The sequence below is a fragment of the Pimephales promelas genome, chromosome 3 (assembly GCF_988280905.1).
Source record: "Pimephales promelas chromosome 3, fPimPro1.hap1.1, whole genome shotgun sequence".
Lineage (NCBI taxonomy): Eukaryota > Metazoa > Chordata > Actinopteri > Cypriniformes > Leuciscidae > Pimephales > Pimephales promelas.
The window spans coordinates 6,447,229-6,467,693 of NC_142771.1; the positions used below are offsets into that span (position 1 = coordinate 6,447,229).

Genomic DNA, 20,465 nt, shown 5'->3' on the forward strand with positions numbered 1-20,465 from the left:
GGAAAGTGTGGCCAAAGTACACTTTGGACCTCTAATCGAATGCGCCACAGTTTCAGTCACTGCTTTTAATGCATTTTAAACATGCAACCAGAGTTTGAGTGTGTGTTTGAGTAAGTGTGCAGTTAAAGTGTCTAATTCGCGCTCTAGTCTCTAAAGCCCCCATATGTTTCACCATTCAACCCAATCCAGGTGATGGAATGAGGGAAATTGGCCTTGATTTGTTCAGAAATGGTGCTTGTGTGTCCCCAGAGGCGGCATCAGGGTGTTTGTGAGGATGTAATTATCTCACGCTGGTGTTTGGATGTGTCTTTAGAGCAAACAGGGTAGCACTCAGGCCCAAATTACCTCTAGCAGCGTCTTGCATATATTAACTCCAGACAATTGAATGGCTTTTGATGAGGATCCGCCGAAACAGGGAAGGATGTTTGTGTGGCGATGCATCACCTGCGTTTGTGTGTGTGTGTGTGTGTGCTGACAAGATTGTAAATACTTATGAAAAATAATTTTTTGGAAAATTTTTATTTACCATAGATCATTTTGATTGATTGACTTAGTTTTTATTTGTATTTGGTCTTTTATTTAGGCAAAAATGAGATGTAAATGTAAACAAAGCCATACATTCTAAAAAATGCTGGGTTGTTTTAACCCAATTTTGGGTCAAATATGGGCAAACTCAAACATTGGGTTAAACATGTAATTTAAAAATGTAACTCAATGGCTGGGTTTGTCCATATTTGACCCAAAAGTGGGTTAAAACAACCCAGCATTTTTTAGAGTGTACACTTTAAAGGCTTTAAAAGCAGAAATGTGCAGCTCATAATTAGCAATAAAAATATATTTTTTGATCCGTAAAGTCGACGAAATCATGCTTTTTTAGGTTGTGAGTGAGATGTGTAACTTATGGCTGTTTACCAGCTTTTCATGGGTAATGAAGATGAAAGACTAAACACAACACACTTGTGACTAAACACACACTTAACAAAGTCTTGTAGCCATACTTCTGCGTTCTTTGCTTTGCCCATTTTCATTGTGAGTGTGTTGCTGTCTACAGTGATTTTTCATTTTTATATTTTGATATTGGGGGTGTATATAGCTAGATCTCTAACCAAAGTTGCGAATTTAACTTGTGCGTAAAATTGCATTAAACATTTGTGAATAAAGCAGCGTTTCCATGTGTTCAACAGAACAGAATAGTCACTTCCTGGGAAGTTGCCACCAAATATCTGTTATAAAAATCAAGGAATTGTACAGTACACTTCATAAATGTGTCTCAGACCTCAATCAAAGGTTATCTCTCGTTCGGATGTTTGTGTTCGGGAATGCAGAGACTTCTGAGAGGGAATTAAACCGAATCATTTTGATGATTCTTTGGTTTAGAACGACCAAACCAACATTTGAGATCCTGTACAATGTGATTGGTCCATTGGTTTGTCCATTTATCCAATCACATCCTCTGTTGGGTCAAAGTCATGTTAGTTTTCTAGGGATTTAATCGTTAATAATTTCTGAAATAATGTTTTTCAATCACGGCTTATGCGCATGTCTTCTAGATAACATCGCGTATTAAGGATTTTGAACATTTATATACCTTTCCATTTGATAATTCTATGGATTTAGTTTTAATGAATTAATTTTGTATTAACATTACATTTTATGAGCTTAGCAGCTCGTAAACATACTTTATCACTTGTAAAAAAGTAAAATAACCCTTTAAGCGTGAAAGTATTATGCAAATTCTCCTTATATAGAACCTTTTTGGCATAAAATGAGTCGAGAACCCTAGAGTTTCCACTAAAGCAGAAGTGACATGCTCAAACTACAGTAAAAGAGTCCACTGAAGTGCATTAATGTCCTGAAAGTTTCACCGATCCTGAATTGTTTGAGCTGAAAGAGGTGGATCGGAAGAGTTGAGCTCAGAGCCTTACAGTCAACTGGGCCAGTGAAACCAGGTCGCCCCCACGTGAGAGCAACTTCTGTTAAAAAGGCCTTCTCCTGGAAGGGAAAGACTAATTATACATCCTTCCAAAGTCACACTTCTCTCTCTCTGTGTGTGTCTCTCGCGCGCTCAGAGATGTGGACCGTGAGGCAGAGCGAATACGCTGACATTGACACAGTTAAGACGCCATTTCAGGCTCCTCGTGTGAGGAAAGATGGCCTCTGGGTCTGCTGGAGCTATCGCCGTGTTAAGAAGTGAAGGTCCGAGCGAATCCAACCTTTTTATTTTTACTGGTTCTGAATAAGCTTTTATTAATTTTTTGGGGGGATAGTTTCTCTTACACTGTAAAAATAAAAAAATAAAAAAATTAGTAAAATTTACGCTTAAAAAATTACAGCTGTGGATGCCAGAACTTTTACAGTAAGAAAAAAAAAAAACAGTAGGAACCTTAAGTTTTACATATTGTACTTAAATTTACAGTAAAAAAAAAAATAATAATTAACAAATTACTCAATTTTTAAAAATATTATTATTAGGGCTGTCAAACGATTAATTACGATTAATCGCATCCAAAATAAAAGTTTGTGTTTACATAATATATGTGGGTGCACTGTGTATAATTATTTTATATATATAAAAACACACACATGCTTGTATATATTTAAGAAATATTTTTAATGTACGTATACTGTATATAGATTTATATATAATTTATTTTATAAATAAATCCAAATATTTTATATATAAATACTATTTTTTCTTAAATATACAAGCATGTGTGTGTATTTATATATATAAAATAATTATACACAGTGCACCCACATATATTATGTAAACACAAACTTTTATTTTGGATGCGATTAATTGCGATTCATTGTTTGACAGCTCTAATTATTATAAATTAAATTATGAACTTAAATTTGCACTCAAATGTATATTTCATTAACTATTAATAACAACATTTTTTTACATATGAAGAGTTCAGATGCAAAAGCCTCTAAATGCCATTTGAAATTTTTTTTCTTTAATGATGATTTTTATCAAGCTTGTATATTTAAGTTTAGTAATTTCACTTAAATGGCAATGATAATTACCTATTAATTGTTATTTAAGTGAAATTACTAAACTTAAATATACAAGTTTGATAAAAATCACCATTAAAGAAGAAAATTTCAAATGGCATTTAGAGGCTTTTGCATCTGAACTCTTCATATGTAGCCTATATTTATTTAAATACTTGTACATTTTTACTGTATATTTATTTAATTAACTGCAATAATGTTAATTATTTAAATAATGTAAAAATTTAATATAATTAGGGCTGTGCAAAAATTAATTGCGATTAATCGCATCCAAAATAAAAGTCTGTGTTTACATAATATATTTGTGTGTGCTGTATATAATTATTTTGTATATATAAATACCTATGCATGCATGTATATATTTAAGAATTATTTGCGCTTAAATTCTGTATATATATATATAAATACATAATCTAGATTATATAAATATAAATATTTAATATATGAATAATACATTTTCTTAAATATATACATGCATGTGTGTGTATTTATATATACAAGATAATTATATACAGCACACACAAATATATTATGTAAACACAGACTTTTATTTTGGATGCGATTAATCGCAATTAATTTTTGCACAGCCCTAAATATAATATATTTTCTAACTATTGATTTAGTTATTTAGTATTTGGTCATACATTCATTTAATATTAGATGGAGAATAAAACCCTAATGTACATAACCGATGATGAAAAACCATCAACTGTGAAGAAGCCTGAATAAATTACCTGTTCTTTTTCACTCCCAAAAACTGTAAAATTACATGTAATATCCAAGCAGACCTATTAATTTTTCACTGTACAGAGTAAATGAACTTATCACAGCATTTTACAGTATTTTACCATAAAAATTGCTGTTTTTGTCATTTACACCTGTGCTTATTCCTACGCTATCTCACGACCAATTCTCGAGTGATTCAAAAGTGGCTAATTCGTACTAATTCATACGACCTCACTCGTACGAATTTGTACGATTTGTCTAAACCCATGTGACGGTTATGTTTAGGGGCGGGGCCAGGGGTAGGTCATTCGTACGAATTCATACGAATTGGATAATTCGTAAAATATGTACGATTTAGCAAAATCGTACGAGTGAGGTCATACGAATTGTTACGAATTAGCCACCTCGTAAAATTCGTACGAATTCCCGTGAGATCGGGTTGCTTATTCACACTTCGCACAATGCAACCAGTTAAAAACAGAATCTACGTCAAACCCGGTGCATCTTCACACATCAAGATTGAATATAGGTTGCACTTTATTATTTTACATTTTTATTGTATGTATGTGCACTTACGTGTTCTTATAAGAAAGTACTGAGGTAACTACATGGGTTAAGGGTAGCCTAAGTATCCAGTTATTACAATCACTAAAAGTACTTACTATGTACATGCACTGAAAAAAATGTGGAGTAGGATTTACTTGAAAAAAGCTAGGCAACTTTTTCCACTCAGAAAATGCTAGTAAATTTACAAAGATTTGCCAAGTAAAAACCTAAACATATTTATCAGTAGCTTTAATTAGAAATCTTAAGTTAAAATGTACTTGGAATATGGAATTAAGTAAACTTTACTAGTTAAGTGAAAGTACTTGGCTAGTAAAAGGTTGATCAATATCGATTTAGTTGTAATTTCCTTTGCATTACATTGCACTCAAACAATTTTATTGAATTATACCAGTCATTTATAGTATGTGTTTTACTTAGCCTATCTAAGTCATTTATACTTCATCATGTCAGATGTTAAACACATGATGTGAATGCAAAGACCTCAATACTTGGTAGACAATACACAATGGCGGTAACATTTGATGGGTCGTTTTTGTGTTTGAATGTGACATTTTGAGCAGAAAATTTCCTCAAAATGTCACAAAATGGCAAGTTACTAATCCTGACAACAAAAGCAATGATAAAACAGTGTAAATACAGCTGGAAACCAGTGAAAAATGCACCTCATTAATTATTCAAGGTCCAGTGCATGATGGGAACCCCAGTATCAGAACTTTATTTTATTGAGTTCATATTTATGCTTTCATTTCTACTCGCTTGAACTAAGTACTGATATGGAATTTACTTCGTTTTTTTTTTTTAAATTCTTGCCTGAACTCAATTTTTCTTGTAATTTACATTGGGTTTTTTTCAGTAGTATTTACCTTACCAAAAAATCATTTTTTTCAGTGTGGAAGCAGGACTGCAAAATAAAGTGCAACCAAAAATGTGCAAAATTTAATAAGGAACCTGCAACCTTTTAATGACCAACTTTGATGTCTACCCACTAGGCAACACAATCCCAAACTTACAAAGTTCATCTGCAGTGAAAAGTTAAGGCCCGTATAACTGCATTAGTGAAGAAACACCATTAAATTCAGCGACCAGAATCTCAACTGCGTCGAAAATCCATGAGGCGGCCGGGTCTCGAGTCAGAAACCGTGTCCTTAGGGCCAAAGAGCAAACACATTAATAGAATCTGAATCCCATTAGGCCGGCGTTGGTGGGGTGTGTTGCTCCAACGCTATATATATTGCGGAGAAACTTTGATTAATGGCTTGTGTTTGTTCCTGTAGAGCTCACAGGCCTGAGGTCTGGAAAACCTGTGAGACTAAACCTCAACTGTTCATTATAACACAAAGCGCAATTAAAGTTGTGTGTGTGTGCGAGTTCCAAGAGGCATAAACCTTCGCCAATGGGAAAACAACAGAAACAATAGCGAGGGCCAATTGACTAAACCTCTCGGGGGCCGGTGTGTTTGGATCTTTAAACTGGATGAAATGCTAAACAAGCTTTTATTTCGAAGCCGAACCGCACTTGGACAGGTTTTGTTTCTGGAGAGCAGTGAAATGATCTTGGACTTGTGTGTTTTTCACAGAGCGCTGGCGGACATATTGAGACAGCAGGGGTCCGTTCCGGTGTACGAGCATGAAAACGTCGTTGCTATAGACGCCTCGTCCAAAGAGAACACCCCAGTACGGACGTCCAAGAACCACTACACACCTGTGCACAACAAAATCAACCATGGTAGGTGCTTGTAGGTTACTCACCAACAAAACTGTACTATGGTATTACCATGCTGCTTTGGAGGTCACCATACGCCTTATTCACGGCAGCGCCATCTTTGATTTTTAATGAGAATGAAAGCGAGGCTGTGAGGGATAGACTTGCATCTCTTCGATGGGCTGTACTGTTATTTAATGTGTTTTCGGATTTTTCTGCTCATGAAACACTGGAAAAATATCTTTCCAAGAAATGTCAGTTGACAAAAAACTCCCGACAATGTAAGCTGTGGAAAATCGTAAGTAATCTAGCCGCTTTATTCAGCTTTTTACAGCGGATGCCATTGGAAACACGGTAAGTCTATCCCTCACAGCATCACTTTCATACCTGTCATGGCGCTGCTCTGAATAAGGTCTGTTAAAGTGGCGCTTTCTGCCGTGTAAATACCACGTGGTCCTGAAAGGATGAGTTCTTTTTTAGAATTCTTTTTGGAACATTCCAAAAATTTGAAATAAGTTGCAATGGTAATGTGGTACATTTTAAAGCTTAAAGGATTAGTTCACTTTTCAAAAAACTTTCGCTGATAATTTACTCACCCCCATGTCATCCAAGATGTCCATGTCTTTCTTTCTTCAGTCGAAAAGAAATTAAGGTTTTTGATGAAAACATTCCAGGATTTTCTCCATATAATGGACTTCAATGGGAACCAAACGGTTCAAGGTCCAAAAAATGGTTTCAGTGCAAACTGCAAACTGTTCAAAGGGCTTTAAACGACACCAGATAATGAATAAGGGTCTTATCAAGCGAAACGATCGCTCATTTAATAAATAAATTACAAAATTTAAGTTTTATAAGCTCAAATGGTCGCCTTTCTCTGTTCTGTGATGCGCGTTCGTGATTCTCCTGTTCGAACTCGTTCATCAAAATGAACAAATCTTTTTCCGAGTCATTTGGTTCATTCAACGAATGAAACGAACGAATTGACTCAGAAAAAGATTCGACTTGACAAGACCCTTATTCATCGTCTGGAATCGTTTAAAGCCCTTTGAACAGTTTGTAGTTTGCACTGAAACTGTCTTTTGGACCTTGAACGATTCGCTATTTACATGGAGGAATTAGCAAGCAGAAAGACTGAACGCTTCTAAAGAGGCATCCAGTGTTGTAGTCGAGACCACCTCACTCGAGTCCGAGTCGAGACCGAGTCCATAGAGAGTCGAGTCCGAGTCGAGTCCGAGACCAGAGACGGTCGAGTCCGAGTCGAGACTGAGTCCATAGAGAGTCGAGTCCGAGTCGAGTCCGAGACCAGAGACGGTCGAGTCCGAGTCGAGACTGAGTCCATAGAGAGTCGAGTCCGAGACCAGAGACGGTCGAGTCCGAGTCGAGACCAGAGACGGTCGAGTCCGAGTCGAGACTGAGTCCATAGAGAGTCGAGTCCGAGTCGAGTCCGAGACCAGAGACGGTCGAGTCCGAGTCGAGACTGAGTCCATAGAGAGTCGAGACCGAGACCAGAGACGGTCGAGTCCGAGTCGAGACCAGAGACGGTCGAGTCCGAGTCGAGACCGAGACCAGAGAGAGTCGAGTCCGAGTCCATAGAGAGTCGAGTCCGAGTCGAGTCCGAGACCAGAGACGGTCGAGTCCGAGTCGAGACTGAGTCCATAGAGAGTCGAGTCCGAGACCAGAGACGGTCGAGTCCGAGTCGAGACCAGAGACGGTCGAGTCCGAGTCGAGACCGAGACCAGAGAGAGTCGAGTCCGAGTCCATAGAGAGTCGAGTCCGAGTCGAGACCAGAGACGGTCAAGTCCGAGTCGAGACCGAGACCAGAGAGAGTCGAATCCGAGTCCATAGAGAGTCGAGTCCGAGTCGAGTCCGAGACCAGAGACGGTCGAGTCCGAGTCGAGACCGAGACCAGAGAGAGTCGAGTCCGAGTCCATAGAGAGTCGAGTCCGAGTCGAGTCCGAGACCAGAGACGGTCGAGTCCGAGTCGAGACCGAGACCAGAGAGAGTCGAGTCCGAGTCCATAGAGAGTCGAGTCCGAGTCGAGACCAGAGACGGTCAAGTCCGAGTCGAGACCGAGACCAGAGAGAGTCGAGTCCGAGTCCATAGAGAGTCGAGTCCGAGTCGAGACCAGAGACGGTCAAGTCCGAGTCGAGACCGAGACCAGAGAGAGTCGAGTCCGAGTCCATAGAGAGTCGAGTCCGAGTCGAGACCAGAGACGGTCGAGTCCGAGTCGAGACCTAGAAAAGGCACTAGAAGACACTAGAAAATCACCAAACACTGGGCGTGTCAATCAATTTAAAGAAATATTTTATTAACATACATTAATAATCATGAAAATTATTTTTAATTGAACTCGAGTACTACAACACTGGAGGCATGATTGCTTTATATGATGTACAGATTGAATTATTAGTATCTTGTTGTGTAAAATAAAATTATGTAGGCCTATTATACAAATTTTATAAATAATATAAAATATAAATATAATTAAAACTTTGGCCTGGATGTTTCCACAGCAGTATGAGACGTTTTCTAAATGAGATCAGGTCATATTGTCACATTTTAGACCAAATAATCATACTGTAAATAAATAATTTAAAATAAAAAAAATAAACTCATTGAGTAAAAACTACTTAATATTTTATTTGTTTTTCTGCCTGTCAGTGGACCATTAACCGACATCTGAGAACCATGTAAATGTGTCGTTAAATTATTGAAATATGAATTTAAAATCTCAGTGTAAAAAAATATTTTATGTCAAAGGGCTAAAAAAAAGTTTGTGAGTCTTTTGCACTTGCAACATTAAGGTCATGTGTTCGATTCACAGGGAATGCATGATCTGATAAAACCTATAACTTCAATGCAATGTGTCCTCCAAACATAAATTTATATGTGTGTGCATGTGTGTGTGGGTGTTGTACATTTGCTCAGGAGTTTGTTTGCAGGCGATGTGTTTGAGGAAACATCTGCTGTGACATCTCTCTCCCGCGGCATGTCTTCTGATTCATATTTAAAGCGTAACATCTCGCTGTTTGCCGCCACGGCGTACAAGCTAACATCAGAAATCAAATCTGAATGAATTCCTCATTCACACAGAGCGTAGCAGTCAAGCAGCCGTCGAGACACGCTCCTGACGCTCTTTTGCTGACTCCAGTTCAGTGTTAGCATTAATGAAGATGTACTGTCTCGTTTGTGTTTCAGCTAATCAGTGCTTTGGCTTGTTGTACATCAATATTCAAAGCGCTACTGAATAAACTAAATGCAGCTGTGTGTGAATGAGGTCAGCGGATGGGATTAGCTCTGGATGTTACTGTTCGTCTCACTCACTGCTTCGTTCAGGAGGATACAAACCTATAAAATGATATTTATAAAGTTTGTCCCGTAAAACTGTTTCATATAAAGTATAAAAAGTCAGACCTAATCAAACCGTTTGATGAATTTGATATCAGATGCTGTGCTGCACCAGACTGAATGTGGGTCATTCCTATGTTGAGGCATATTTTAATATCCCAGTCATGTTTTATGTTATGTTAGAATATGTTATGTGTGCACGATGGATACTGAATTAGTAATATGTCTGCAAGCACAATATTTGTATATATTTTATAGGTATTCCCAAGAAAACTTGCATTAAAACATGATTGGCCTTATTAAAAGTATTGAGTCTAGAACATTAATTGTGTCCTTTGTTTGATTGACGAATAAGAACAGACACCTGCAGGAATATTAGGCTGCTGTCACTTTAAGAGCTGCACGGATCCAATATACTGTTACATTATGCGTCTTATCTCGCGTTCACGTTCACTTAAAGGGATGATCCACTTTTTTTGGAAATAGGCTCATTTTACAACTCCTCCAGAGTAATGCAACGTTCACACCGGATGCGAATAGCGTGTCAGGTGCGAATGATTTCAATGTTAAGTCAATGCAAAGACGCGTTACGTGCGTTAAAAATTCCTGCGGCGCGAATGAGGCGTGGAGCGGGAGACGCGACAAGTTCGCGCGAATTGAGCATCTGGCACGTTAAGCGCGAATGATTTAGTTAGTGCCATTTGTGCATTCACGCATTTTGCATGTTCATTTTGTATTGAATGTTATTCATTCCATATCTATATTATATGAAATAGTATTATAATGTAACGACAATCAACATATATGTGCATAAGTTCGTGTCTGGACGTGAGAGAGAAAAAAATCACAGGACAGGTTAAGCAAATGAGCTAAACCTCAGCAAATGGCCAAACGGTTCGCCTCCGAAGGGTCCGGTGGACGCAAATACGGCGACGATGATCCCCACGCCACTGTTCTAGCTCTCAAATACAGTGCGGTGAATCTCTCGATGAATGCTCGATCAACATAAACAAAGATGGCCGTCAACGGGTTTCGGTTTTGACGCGCGAGACGCGCGTAAATTTCGCTTCAAACTTTTTATTTTACCCACGTCAGTTTCGCACTTGACTCGCGAAGTAACACAAAGTGGTCAAGCGTCAAACTAGACGGGGTAGACGCGAATTTGACGCGCTATTCGCGTCCGGCGGTGTGAACGTAGCATTAAACTGTTGAGTTTTACCGTTATTGAATCCATTCAGCCGATCTCCAGTTCTGGTGGTACCACTTTTAGCATAGCTTAGCATACATCATTGAAGTGCACAAGACCATTAGCATTTCTCAACAAAAAAAATGACTAAAGAGTTTTGATATTTTTCCTATTTAAAACTTGAATCTTCTGTAGTTACATCGTGCACTAAAACAAATGTAAAGTTGCTATTTTCTAGGTTGATATGGCTAGGAACTATACTCTCATTCCTACGTAAAAATCAAGAAACTTTACTGGCGTACGATGAGTTCAGCAGGCGTAATGATATGACGCAGCTCCTGAAAATAGGCTAATACCGATCTAGGGACTATTTTCAGGCGCTTCTTCATATCATTACGCCTGCTGCACTCATGGTACGGAAGTTCTTGATTATTACGCAGGAATGAGAGTATAGTTCCTAGCCATATCAGCCTAAAAAATCGCAACTTTACATTTTCCGTTGGTCTTAATGCACGATGAAACTACAGACGAGTCAAGTTTTAAAAATAAATAAAGAAAAGAAAAGAAAGTAAAAGAAAAATATCTAAACACTTTGGTAATTTTTTATTTTTGAGAAATGCTAATGGTCTTGTCCGCTTCAATGATGTATGCTAAGCTATGCTAAAAGCGGTACCGCCAGACCCGGAGATCGGCTGAATGGATTCAAAAACGGTAAAACTCAATAGTTGAACTCTGGGGGAGTTGTGAAATAAGCCTATATTTCCAAAAAAAGTGGAGTATCCCTTTAAGACAAAACTGACTATGTTTACGATGATACTCGACGTGAATATGTTAGTTTAAGCTCAGGAAGACGTGAAAGAGTGTTCGTGAGCGGTGAGACGCGGCGTTCTGGGCGCGCACTTTGGATGCGTGTTGCTGCGCAAGTGCGCATTCAAAACTTATCACACAGCGCGCAAGTACAAAACAGAGAGACCCGTTACTTATGTGTGTTTGTGCGCTTGAATATTTAAATCGGAAAGGCTTAAAACTGCGCAAACGATCAACTTCCGTGAAGATGCATCACTGGCCGATCGATACGCTACATTTTTGAAGGTACCCAGACAGCAAACTGACATTGAATCAACATGGAAACGACGTCTCTCGTGACATCGAAACAACGTTGATCTGGTATTGTTTTGCTCATCGAATTAACGTTGAACCAACGTCAGACGCGCCATTCTTCAAAGCTAAATGAAAATCTTGCTTTCCTAGCGTTGAAACAACGTTGGTTTCAAGTTGATTTTTTCGTTAGTTTTGAAAGAATGACGCGTCTGACGTTGGTTCAACGTTAATTCGATGAGCAAAACAATGTCAGATCAACGTTGTTTCGATGTCATGTTTCCACGTTGATTCAATGTCAGTTTGCTATCTGGGTAAGATCTTATGGATTTATGAATAACCCACTCGTTTCTAAATCTTCCCAGTCCTCTGAATTTAGTTATGAGTAGGGATGGGCAACGATTAATCGCGATTAATCGCATCCAAAATAAAAGTTTGTGTTTACATGATATATGTGTGTGTGGTGTGTATAATTATTTTGTATATATAAATACACACACATGCATGTATATATTTAAGAAATATTTGCATGTATATACATTATATATATTTATACATAATTAATATTATATATAAATTAGGGCTGTGCAAAAATTAATTGTGATTAATCGCATCCAAAATAAAAGTCTGTGTTTACATAATATATTTGTGTGTGCTGTATATAATTATTTTGTATATATAAATACACACACATGCATGTATATATTTAAGAAAATGTGTTATTCATATATAAAATATTTATATTTATACAATATAGATTATGTTTTTATAATATACAGAATTTAAGCGCAAATAATTCTTAAATATATACATGCATGCATAGGTATTTATATATACAAAATAATTATATTCAGCACACACAAATATATTATGTAAAAACAGACTTTTATTTTGGATGCGATTAATCGCAATTAACTTTTGCACAGCCCTAATATAAATATAAATATTTGATATATTAAGAACACATTTTTCTTAAATATATACATGCATGTGTTAGTATTTATATATACAAAATAATTATACACACAACACACACATATATCATGTAAACACAAACTTTTATTTTGGATGCGATTAATCGCGATTAATCGTTGCCCATCCCTCAAACATTACAATGCTCATCGTTCAACTCTACAATTAGTAAATCCACTTCAACCATAGAAATATACAGAGCTATCGCTAAAAAAAAACACACAGAAGTTTCACTGGCGTATACAATACATAAAAGAGAGGAACATGCTGTGTTTGATCCTCTCTCGTCCCCTGAGAACCGGTGACAAAGTGCTCTTGCATGGATCTATAAAATGTCCGATGCGATTGATTAAATGCCTTTAGATTTGACTCAAAGTTCATAAAGAGCCTTCGAACCCAAAAGAAATTTGAATGTTCGTTCCCCTGATTAATTAGCTGAACGAAATTCAATCTCTTTTCCTCGCATATTGATTTCCCCATGCTGAGATTTTCTTTCTCCGGTCGTCCGTCTCTCCGTTCGCTCGACCTCCGTGACCTCCACTCACTCTGTCCATTAGCTAATTCTGTAATTGATGCATTCAATTTAATTAGACGCTTTAATGGATTCTTGAACGACATTCGTTCCAATATCAAAACCGTATTTGCACGTTTTCAAACGTGTTTATGTTGTGCAACTCGGAGAAAATAGCATTAGCAACGCCTTTTCTGAACCTAGCTGAGTTTAAATAGCTTTTAAATGGTGGCAAGGCGTGCGATATTAGATGTCTTTTCTCTTTTTTGAGTGTCGCATGACAGTCTGAGACCTTGTATTCAGTGATTTACAGCGTATAATTATGCCTGTTGGTGAGCGCATTACATGCTTATTAAAAATGGTGTTTTGGGACTTCCAGGAATCACTGAATGAAATGTCATTTATGTTAAATTAGCTGACAGGATTATTATACTCAATTTCACTTGATATTTGGACTCGTTCATGGAAAATAGTGTTTCTTTTGTTTTGTTGCCGTCACAACTCAATTTAGAAATCAGTATGAAGAGGTTAGCCAATCACAATAGAGCTCGTTTGGTCTTAAAGTCTTAAAGGTACAGTAGCAAAAAAACGCCTATTTCAATTTTAACAAAAACGGGGGTGGAAAATAGTCATGAAATATGAAATTCTGATGTTTTTAGTGTTGGTATTATAAATGGACACCAGATTAGAAAATTAAATAGCAAAAGTGTGGCTTGCTTCAGGCTATTGTAACCAGGATATGAGGATTTGATGCACATCAGAGGCCGAGATGAAGCAGATCTATCAAATGAAAGGCATTAGCATGCATGTTGCATCAGTTTTACTCGGGTTGATGAGACAAAATGGTCCAATGAGGTCTTGTTTTAATAAAAGACAATCATTAAATATTAACTTTCATTATGCAGCAATGTACCGAAATCACAATGATGGACAGATCGGCCTCTGTGAGGAAAACATGAAGAGAGAGAGGGAGTAATGAAGATGTCAAATGTTCGCATCTGCCTTTCTCATTATGGTTTCCTTAATGTAATCTGATCTCTGTGTGTTCTCGGGTCATCTCGACACCCGTGTCTTTGATTTCATGTAGAAAAGGACACTGGGTATTTTAATTGTGCTCTGGTGACTTGAGGCATTGGCCTGTGATTCCTGATCTCTGATAACCTGAAACGAAGTCAAAACTCTACAATAAGGTTTCATTTGCTAACGTTAGTTAACATGAACAATGCTTCTACAGTCTCAATTAATCTGAATGATAATTTACTTCTCCAATACATTTTTTAAAGTGTGAATTATTTTTCAAGGTTCACAGTTTTGTCTTGGTCTCCTACTCTAGGTTTACATGCATCAAACCTCACATTCATTTTCTCATAATAAGAGTCTGAAAACGAAACGGTTTGTTTGTTTAAAGATTCAGTCTCTCTAAATCTACTCTGCTCTGATTGGTCAGATGGTTCAGTCTGTTGTGATTGGTCTACTCTGCTCTGATTGGTCAGATGGCCCAGTCTGATGTGATTGGCCTACTCTGCTCTGATTGGTCAGATGGCCCAGTCTGATGTGATTGGCCTACTCTGCTCTGATTGGTCAGATGGTTCAGTCTGTTGTGATTGGTCTACTCTGCTCTGATTGGTCAGATGGCCCAGTCTGATGTGATTGGCCTACTCTGCTCTGATTGGTCAGATGGCCCAGTCTGATGTGATTGGCCTACTCTGCTCTGATTGGTCAGATGACCCAGTCTGATGTGATTGGTCTACTCTGCTCTGATTGGTCAGATGGTCCAGTCTGATGTGATTGGTCTACTCTGCTCTGATTGGTCAGATGGCCCAGTCTGATGTGATTGGCCTACTCTGCTCTGATTGGTCAGATGGTTCAGTCTGTTATGATTGGTCTACTCTGCTCTGATTGGTCAGATGGCCCAGTCTGATGTGATTGGTCTACTCTGCTCTGATTGGTCAGATGGTTCAGTCTGTTGTGATTGGTCTACTCTGCTCTGATTGGTCAGATGGCCCAGTCTGATGTGATTGGCCTACTCTGCTCTGGTTGGTCAGATGGTTCAGTCTGTTGTGATTGGTCTACTCTGCTCTGATTGGTCAGATGGCCCAGTCTGATGTGATTGGTCTACTCTGCTCTGATTGGTCAGATGGTTCAGTCTGTTGTGATTGGTCTACTCTGCTCTGATTGGTCAGATGGCCCAGTCTGATGTGATTGGTCTACTCTGCTCTGATTGGTCAGATGGTCCAGTCTGATGTGATTGGTCTACTCTGCTCTGATTGGTCAGATGGCCCAGTCTGATGTGATTGGCCTACTCTGCTCTGATTGGTCAGATGGCCCAGTCTGATGTGATTGGCCTACTCTGCTCTGATTGGTCAGATGACCCAGTCTGATGTGATTGGTCTACTCTGCTCTGATTGGTCAGATGGTCCAGTCTGATGTGATTGGTCTACTCTGCTCTGATTGGTCAGATGGCCCAGTCTGATGTGATTGGCCTACTCTGCTCTGATTGGTCAGATGGTTCAGTCTGTTATGATTGGTCTACTCTGCTCTGATTGGTCAGATGGCCCAGTCTGATGTGATTGGTCTACTCTGCTCTGATTGGTCAGATGGTTCAGTCTGTTATGATTGGTCTACTCTGTTCTGATTGGTCAGATGGCCCAGTCTGTTGTGATTGGTCTACTCTGCTCTGATTGGTCAGATGGCCCAGTCTGATGTGATTGGCCTACTCTGCTCTGATTGGTCAGATGACCCAGTCTGATGTGATTGGTCTACTCTGCTCTGATTGGTCAGATGGTTCAGTCTGTTGTGATTGGTCTACTCTGCTCTGATTGGTCAGATGGTCCAGTCTGATGTGATTGGTCTACTCTGCTCTGATTGGTCAGATGGTCCAGTCTGTTGTGATTGGTCTACTCTGCTCTGATTGGTCAGATGGCTCAGCCTGTGATTGGCCTACTCTGCTCTGATTGGTCAGATGCCCCATTCTGATGTGATTGGTCTACTCGGCTCTGATTGGTCAGATGGTTCAGTCTGTTGTGATTGGTCTACTCTGCTCTGATTGGTCAGATGGTTCAGTCTGTTGTGATTGGTCTACTCGGCTCTGATTGTTTAGATGGTTCAGTCTGTTGTGATGGGTCTACGCTGCTCTGATTGGTCAGATGGTTCAGTCTGTTGTGATTGGTCTACTCTGCTCTGATTGGTCAGATGGCTCAGCCTGTGATTGGCCTACTCTGCTCTGATTGGTCAGATGGCCCATTCTGATGTGATTGGTTTACTCGGCTCTGATTGGTCAGATGACCCAGTCTGTTGTGATTGGTCTACTATGCTCTGATTGGTCAGATGGTTCAGTCTGTTGTGATTGGTCTACTCGGCTCTGATTGGTCAGATGGTTCAGTCTGTTGTGATGGGTCTACGCTGCTCTGATTGGTCAGGTGGCTCAGCCTGTGATTGGTCTACTCTGCTCTGATTGGTCAGATGGCCCAGTCTGATGTGATTGGTCTACTCTGCTCTAATTAGTCAGATGACCTGGTCTTATGTGATTGGTCTACTCAAAGTAAATTTAAAAAAGCATAATACGGACTCTTTAAAATCAAAAGTTGTTTCTGTTACCAATAATTAGTACACTCTGAACTAATATGAACATATTTTTATCAAGTAACATTAACAAAGGCTAATAAATGCTGTGATTATAAATTGCTCATTACTTTATATTAGTCAATGATATGGATATTTTTGGAGATAAAAATGGGCATTATTGAAATACTGAAACAAAGGAGCTGATGTTTCGTGAAGCATATGATTACTATCTTTTTACAAAGCTTTGCATGGTTTTTATGTGCCAGAAATAACACAAAATGGGAATATAGGGCTCAAAATGAGACGCTCTCTCGGTTGCTGTTAGTATTGACCGTAATCTCCGTTCCACCTCAGAACTCTGAACTTCAGCGCTATAAACTTCACAGAGAAATATCTCGACACAATTACACAGCACACAATTGATTTATGGAGCAATAACGTGTGCATCTCTCTTCAGGTTTTCCTTTGAACTGAGAAACATAATGAGTGACTTTCCAGTTATGAAAAGTACTTTTCACTAGCATTGAGAAGTCTGATAAATAAACCCGGTCATCCCTGACATATATAATAGGCTGATTTTTTTAAATTATATTTATTTATTTGTTTTTATTGGACATTTAAAATAAAATATTTGCATTTGTTGTTGAGTATCATTATTTTATGGCTCATTTAGTATATTTAGTATTTAGATATATTGAGAATATGGAGCTCAGAAGGAAAAATATCAACATCTGCATCAAATTGCATATTTTTGTGATATTTATATGAACAAAAAATATGATTAAATTCTGATAGCTTGTATTGTAAATCAATGAGATCTTTATAACAGATAATAGAATACGTACTATACATAAAATGCATATAAATAACAGTCGTCGCTATATATATATATATGCCTGTTAAAGGTCTTAGCGAGATAATATTTAAATATTTAGTTTATTTTCAAAGCTCTTTCAAAACATATAATGATATGATTGCGAGATGAACATATAAACCTTCCTCCAAAGCCTTGCGATCATATTTGATACTCATATCTGAACATGTTTTTTTCGAAAAAAAAACCCCCGTAAACTTCAGTCCAGTTAGTGTTCATCTTGAAATATAATATTTCACAGCAAAAACATGTGAACTGTAAGCTTAACCCTTTCATGCATAGTGGTCACTACAGTGGACAGCTTTTTAAAAAGCATTTTCTTGAATTTGCAAGGGTTTTGATGGAAAAGTTGCACATCAATCTCTTCAGTGGACCCTGGTGCATTGCAACAAAGTTATAAGCCATTGAGTTTTGATTTTTTTCCCCCTCAAAACCAAGATGGCCAATGGCCAGTCAGACATGCCAAGGTGCTCCGGAATATCCACCCATTCCTTCTATCCTAGGACACCCTTGTAGGTAAAAAAATATTGCAGCATCAAGCAGTATCTAATGAGTCATATCACAGTAAAATTTTCCAAGTTTTGATTTTAGATTGGGAGAAAAATCGGATAAATCACCCGTCCACTATAGTGGACCTCATGCATCAATGGCTATATTTTAGCTACAATTTATACTTATACTGTGAATATTGTTTTTGAAAATACTTAATCTGCAGTAACTTTTTTTGACTGTAAATAAATGTAGTTGTATTATTAGAATGTAATTTTCATTGACGTCTAAAAAAGTTATGTAATTACATAATTTGTGACTTGTAATGCATTACTTTACTCATTTCATCAAAAAGTAATCTAATTACATAATGCATTACTTCTTAGATCAAAAAATATCTGTTTACCTATGTTTCTTTACTCGTAACATCAAAAAGTAATCTGATTACACAATGCATGTTACTTGTAATGCATTACTTGTTAGATCAAAATTAATCTGATTATGTAATGCATGTTACTTGTAATGCATTGTTAGATCAAAAAGTAATCTGATTAAATAATGCATGTTACTTGTAGTGCATTACTTGTTAGATCAAAAAGTAATCTGATCATGTAATGCATGTTACTTGTAATGCGTTTCTTTATTCATAACAAAATGTAATCTGATTACGTAATGCACATTACTTGTAATTAATTGTTAGATCAAAAAGTAATCTGATTAGGTAATGCATGTTACTTGTAATACATTACTTTACTCGAAACATTAAAACAAATCTGATTTTGTAATGCATGTTACTTCTAACACATTACTTTACTTGTAACATCAATCAAATAATCTGAATGCGTTATGCCCGGCCCAACACTGCTCATTTCAGATGAGATTTAAAAAAATGAATCACTAGGTTTTCTCAGAAGAGGGGCTATGCTAGAAATGTGTCCATCTCTAACATAATCAGAATTATCAGCTAATAAGGGTAAATTGACATACTCTGGCACACTGGAGGGAGCATCCGAGTGTTTCCACAGTTGTACATTGACAGGCTGTAGACATTTCTGATGGAATCACATCATCATGTTCTGATATCCAAGATACACCAAGTGCAACTTGTATGCAGGTCAATTGCCTTTGCAATATTTCGGATTTATATATATTTTTTCATATATTTTATAGTTTTCACATGATTTGATGTAATTGTATTGATTAGTTTGTTAAATACACATAATTTATCTGTTTGATTATTGTATTATGTTTAATACAGTATCTCTTCAGTTTAAACTATAAATGCATGCTGTCCACTCAAGTGGACATCTGAAAATCTCTTTGAAAAATTTGTTTAAAAAAAAAAAAATCAAATCAAATCTTGTTTTTCATGCCCTAAGGGCAATAAAAACCCAAAGGAAAAAAATCCTGACTGAGGTTATCATAATTCATGCATGAAAGGGTTAAGGTGGACATTTTTTTCAAGTACGCTCTAAACACTGCTGGGTTGTTTCAACCCAAATTTGGGTCAAATATGGACTAACCCAAATGCTGGGTTAAAATGTAATTTAAAATTTGAACCCAACTTCAACTTTCACTTTCAACTGTACATTTTTTTTAAATTACATTTTTAACCCAACATTTGGGTTTGTCCATATTTGACCCAAATTTGGGTTGAAACAACCCAGAATTTTTTACTAAAAGGTATTTTACTTGCTTAAAAATTACCAATTAGACGGAAGGTGTGTCAGTGTGACGTTTTTCAGCAAAGCTTTGATTATGTTGCTCATTTAGAGGCCTTAATAAATGTGTGTATCAAATATGATACAGTGGGCTATATTTACACTAAAAAAGAAAAAAAGATGAAAAATGATCCTTGGCTGTCTGTAGAGCTGAGCAATGACACAGATAAAGCTCTCAACTCGCCCATCTCCTGACCTCGGGTCAGTGTCCTGGTCAGGGATGTCAATAACTGTGCAATTAGATGGAGGATCCACCGGCCAGTAGAAGATTCCCATCACAGCCAGTGTCCTCTAACCCCGCGGGGCTGAACACGAGCTGATAGAGAGTGTGTGTGTGTGTGTGTGTGTGTCGAGTCCCTGTGCTGAACCTCTGCCCTGCTACACACACACACACACCCCATTAATACTTAATGCAGCACCTTGTCTTGACCTCTGTCTCAGGACGCCGTTCAGCGGCTGAGACGAGTGACTGCCACACATGAGGAATGTTCACGCTGGACATCATTTATCTGTTTGTGTTCAGGTGAATCAAATATAACCCATCAGGCCTTCTTCTTTTAATCTCCATTGTGTTGCATTGCATTATGTGTTTTAAAACTACAGAGATTTGATCATACAACTTTATATATCACCTACTATAGGACAGAGTTGATATTATTGATATATTACTGATACAGAGTCTGAGGAATG

At 37.7% G+C, this 20,465-nt stretch overlaps 1 protein-coding gene across 2 annotated transcripts in view; it reads left to right on the forward strand.

The window, feature by feature from the left end:
- Positions 1-20,465, forward strand: part of shisa6a (shisa family member 6a) — a 125,890-nt gene that overhangs the window by 15,238 nt on the left and 90,187 nt on the right. For both annotated transcript variants that reach the window (XM_039653186.2, XM_039653185.2), the window contains exon 3: positions 5,888-6,036. In XM_039653186.2, coding sequence (XP_039509120.2) covers positions 5,888-6,036 — 149 coding nt within the window. The remainder of the gene's footprint in view (positions 1-5,887; positions 6,037-20,465) is intronic.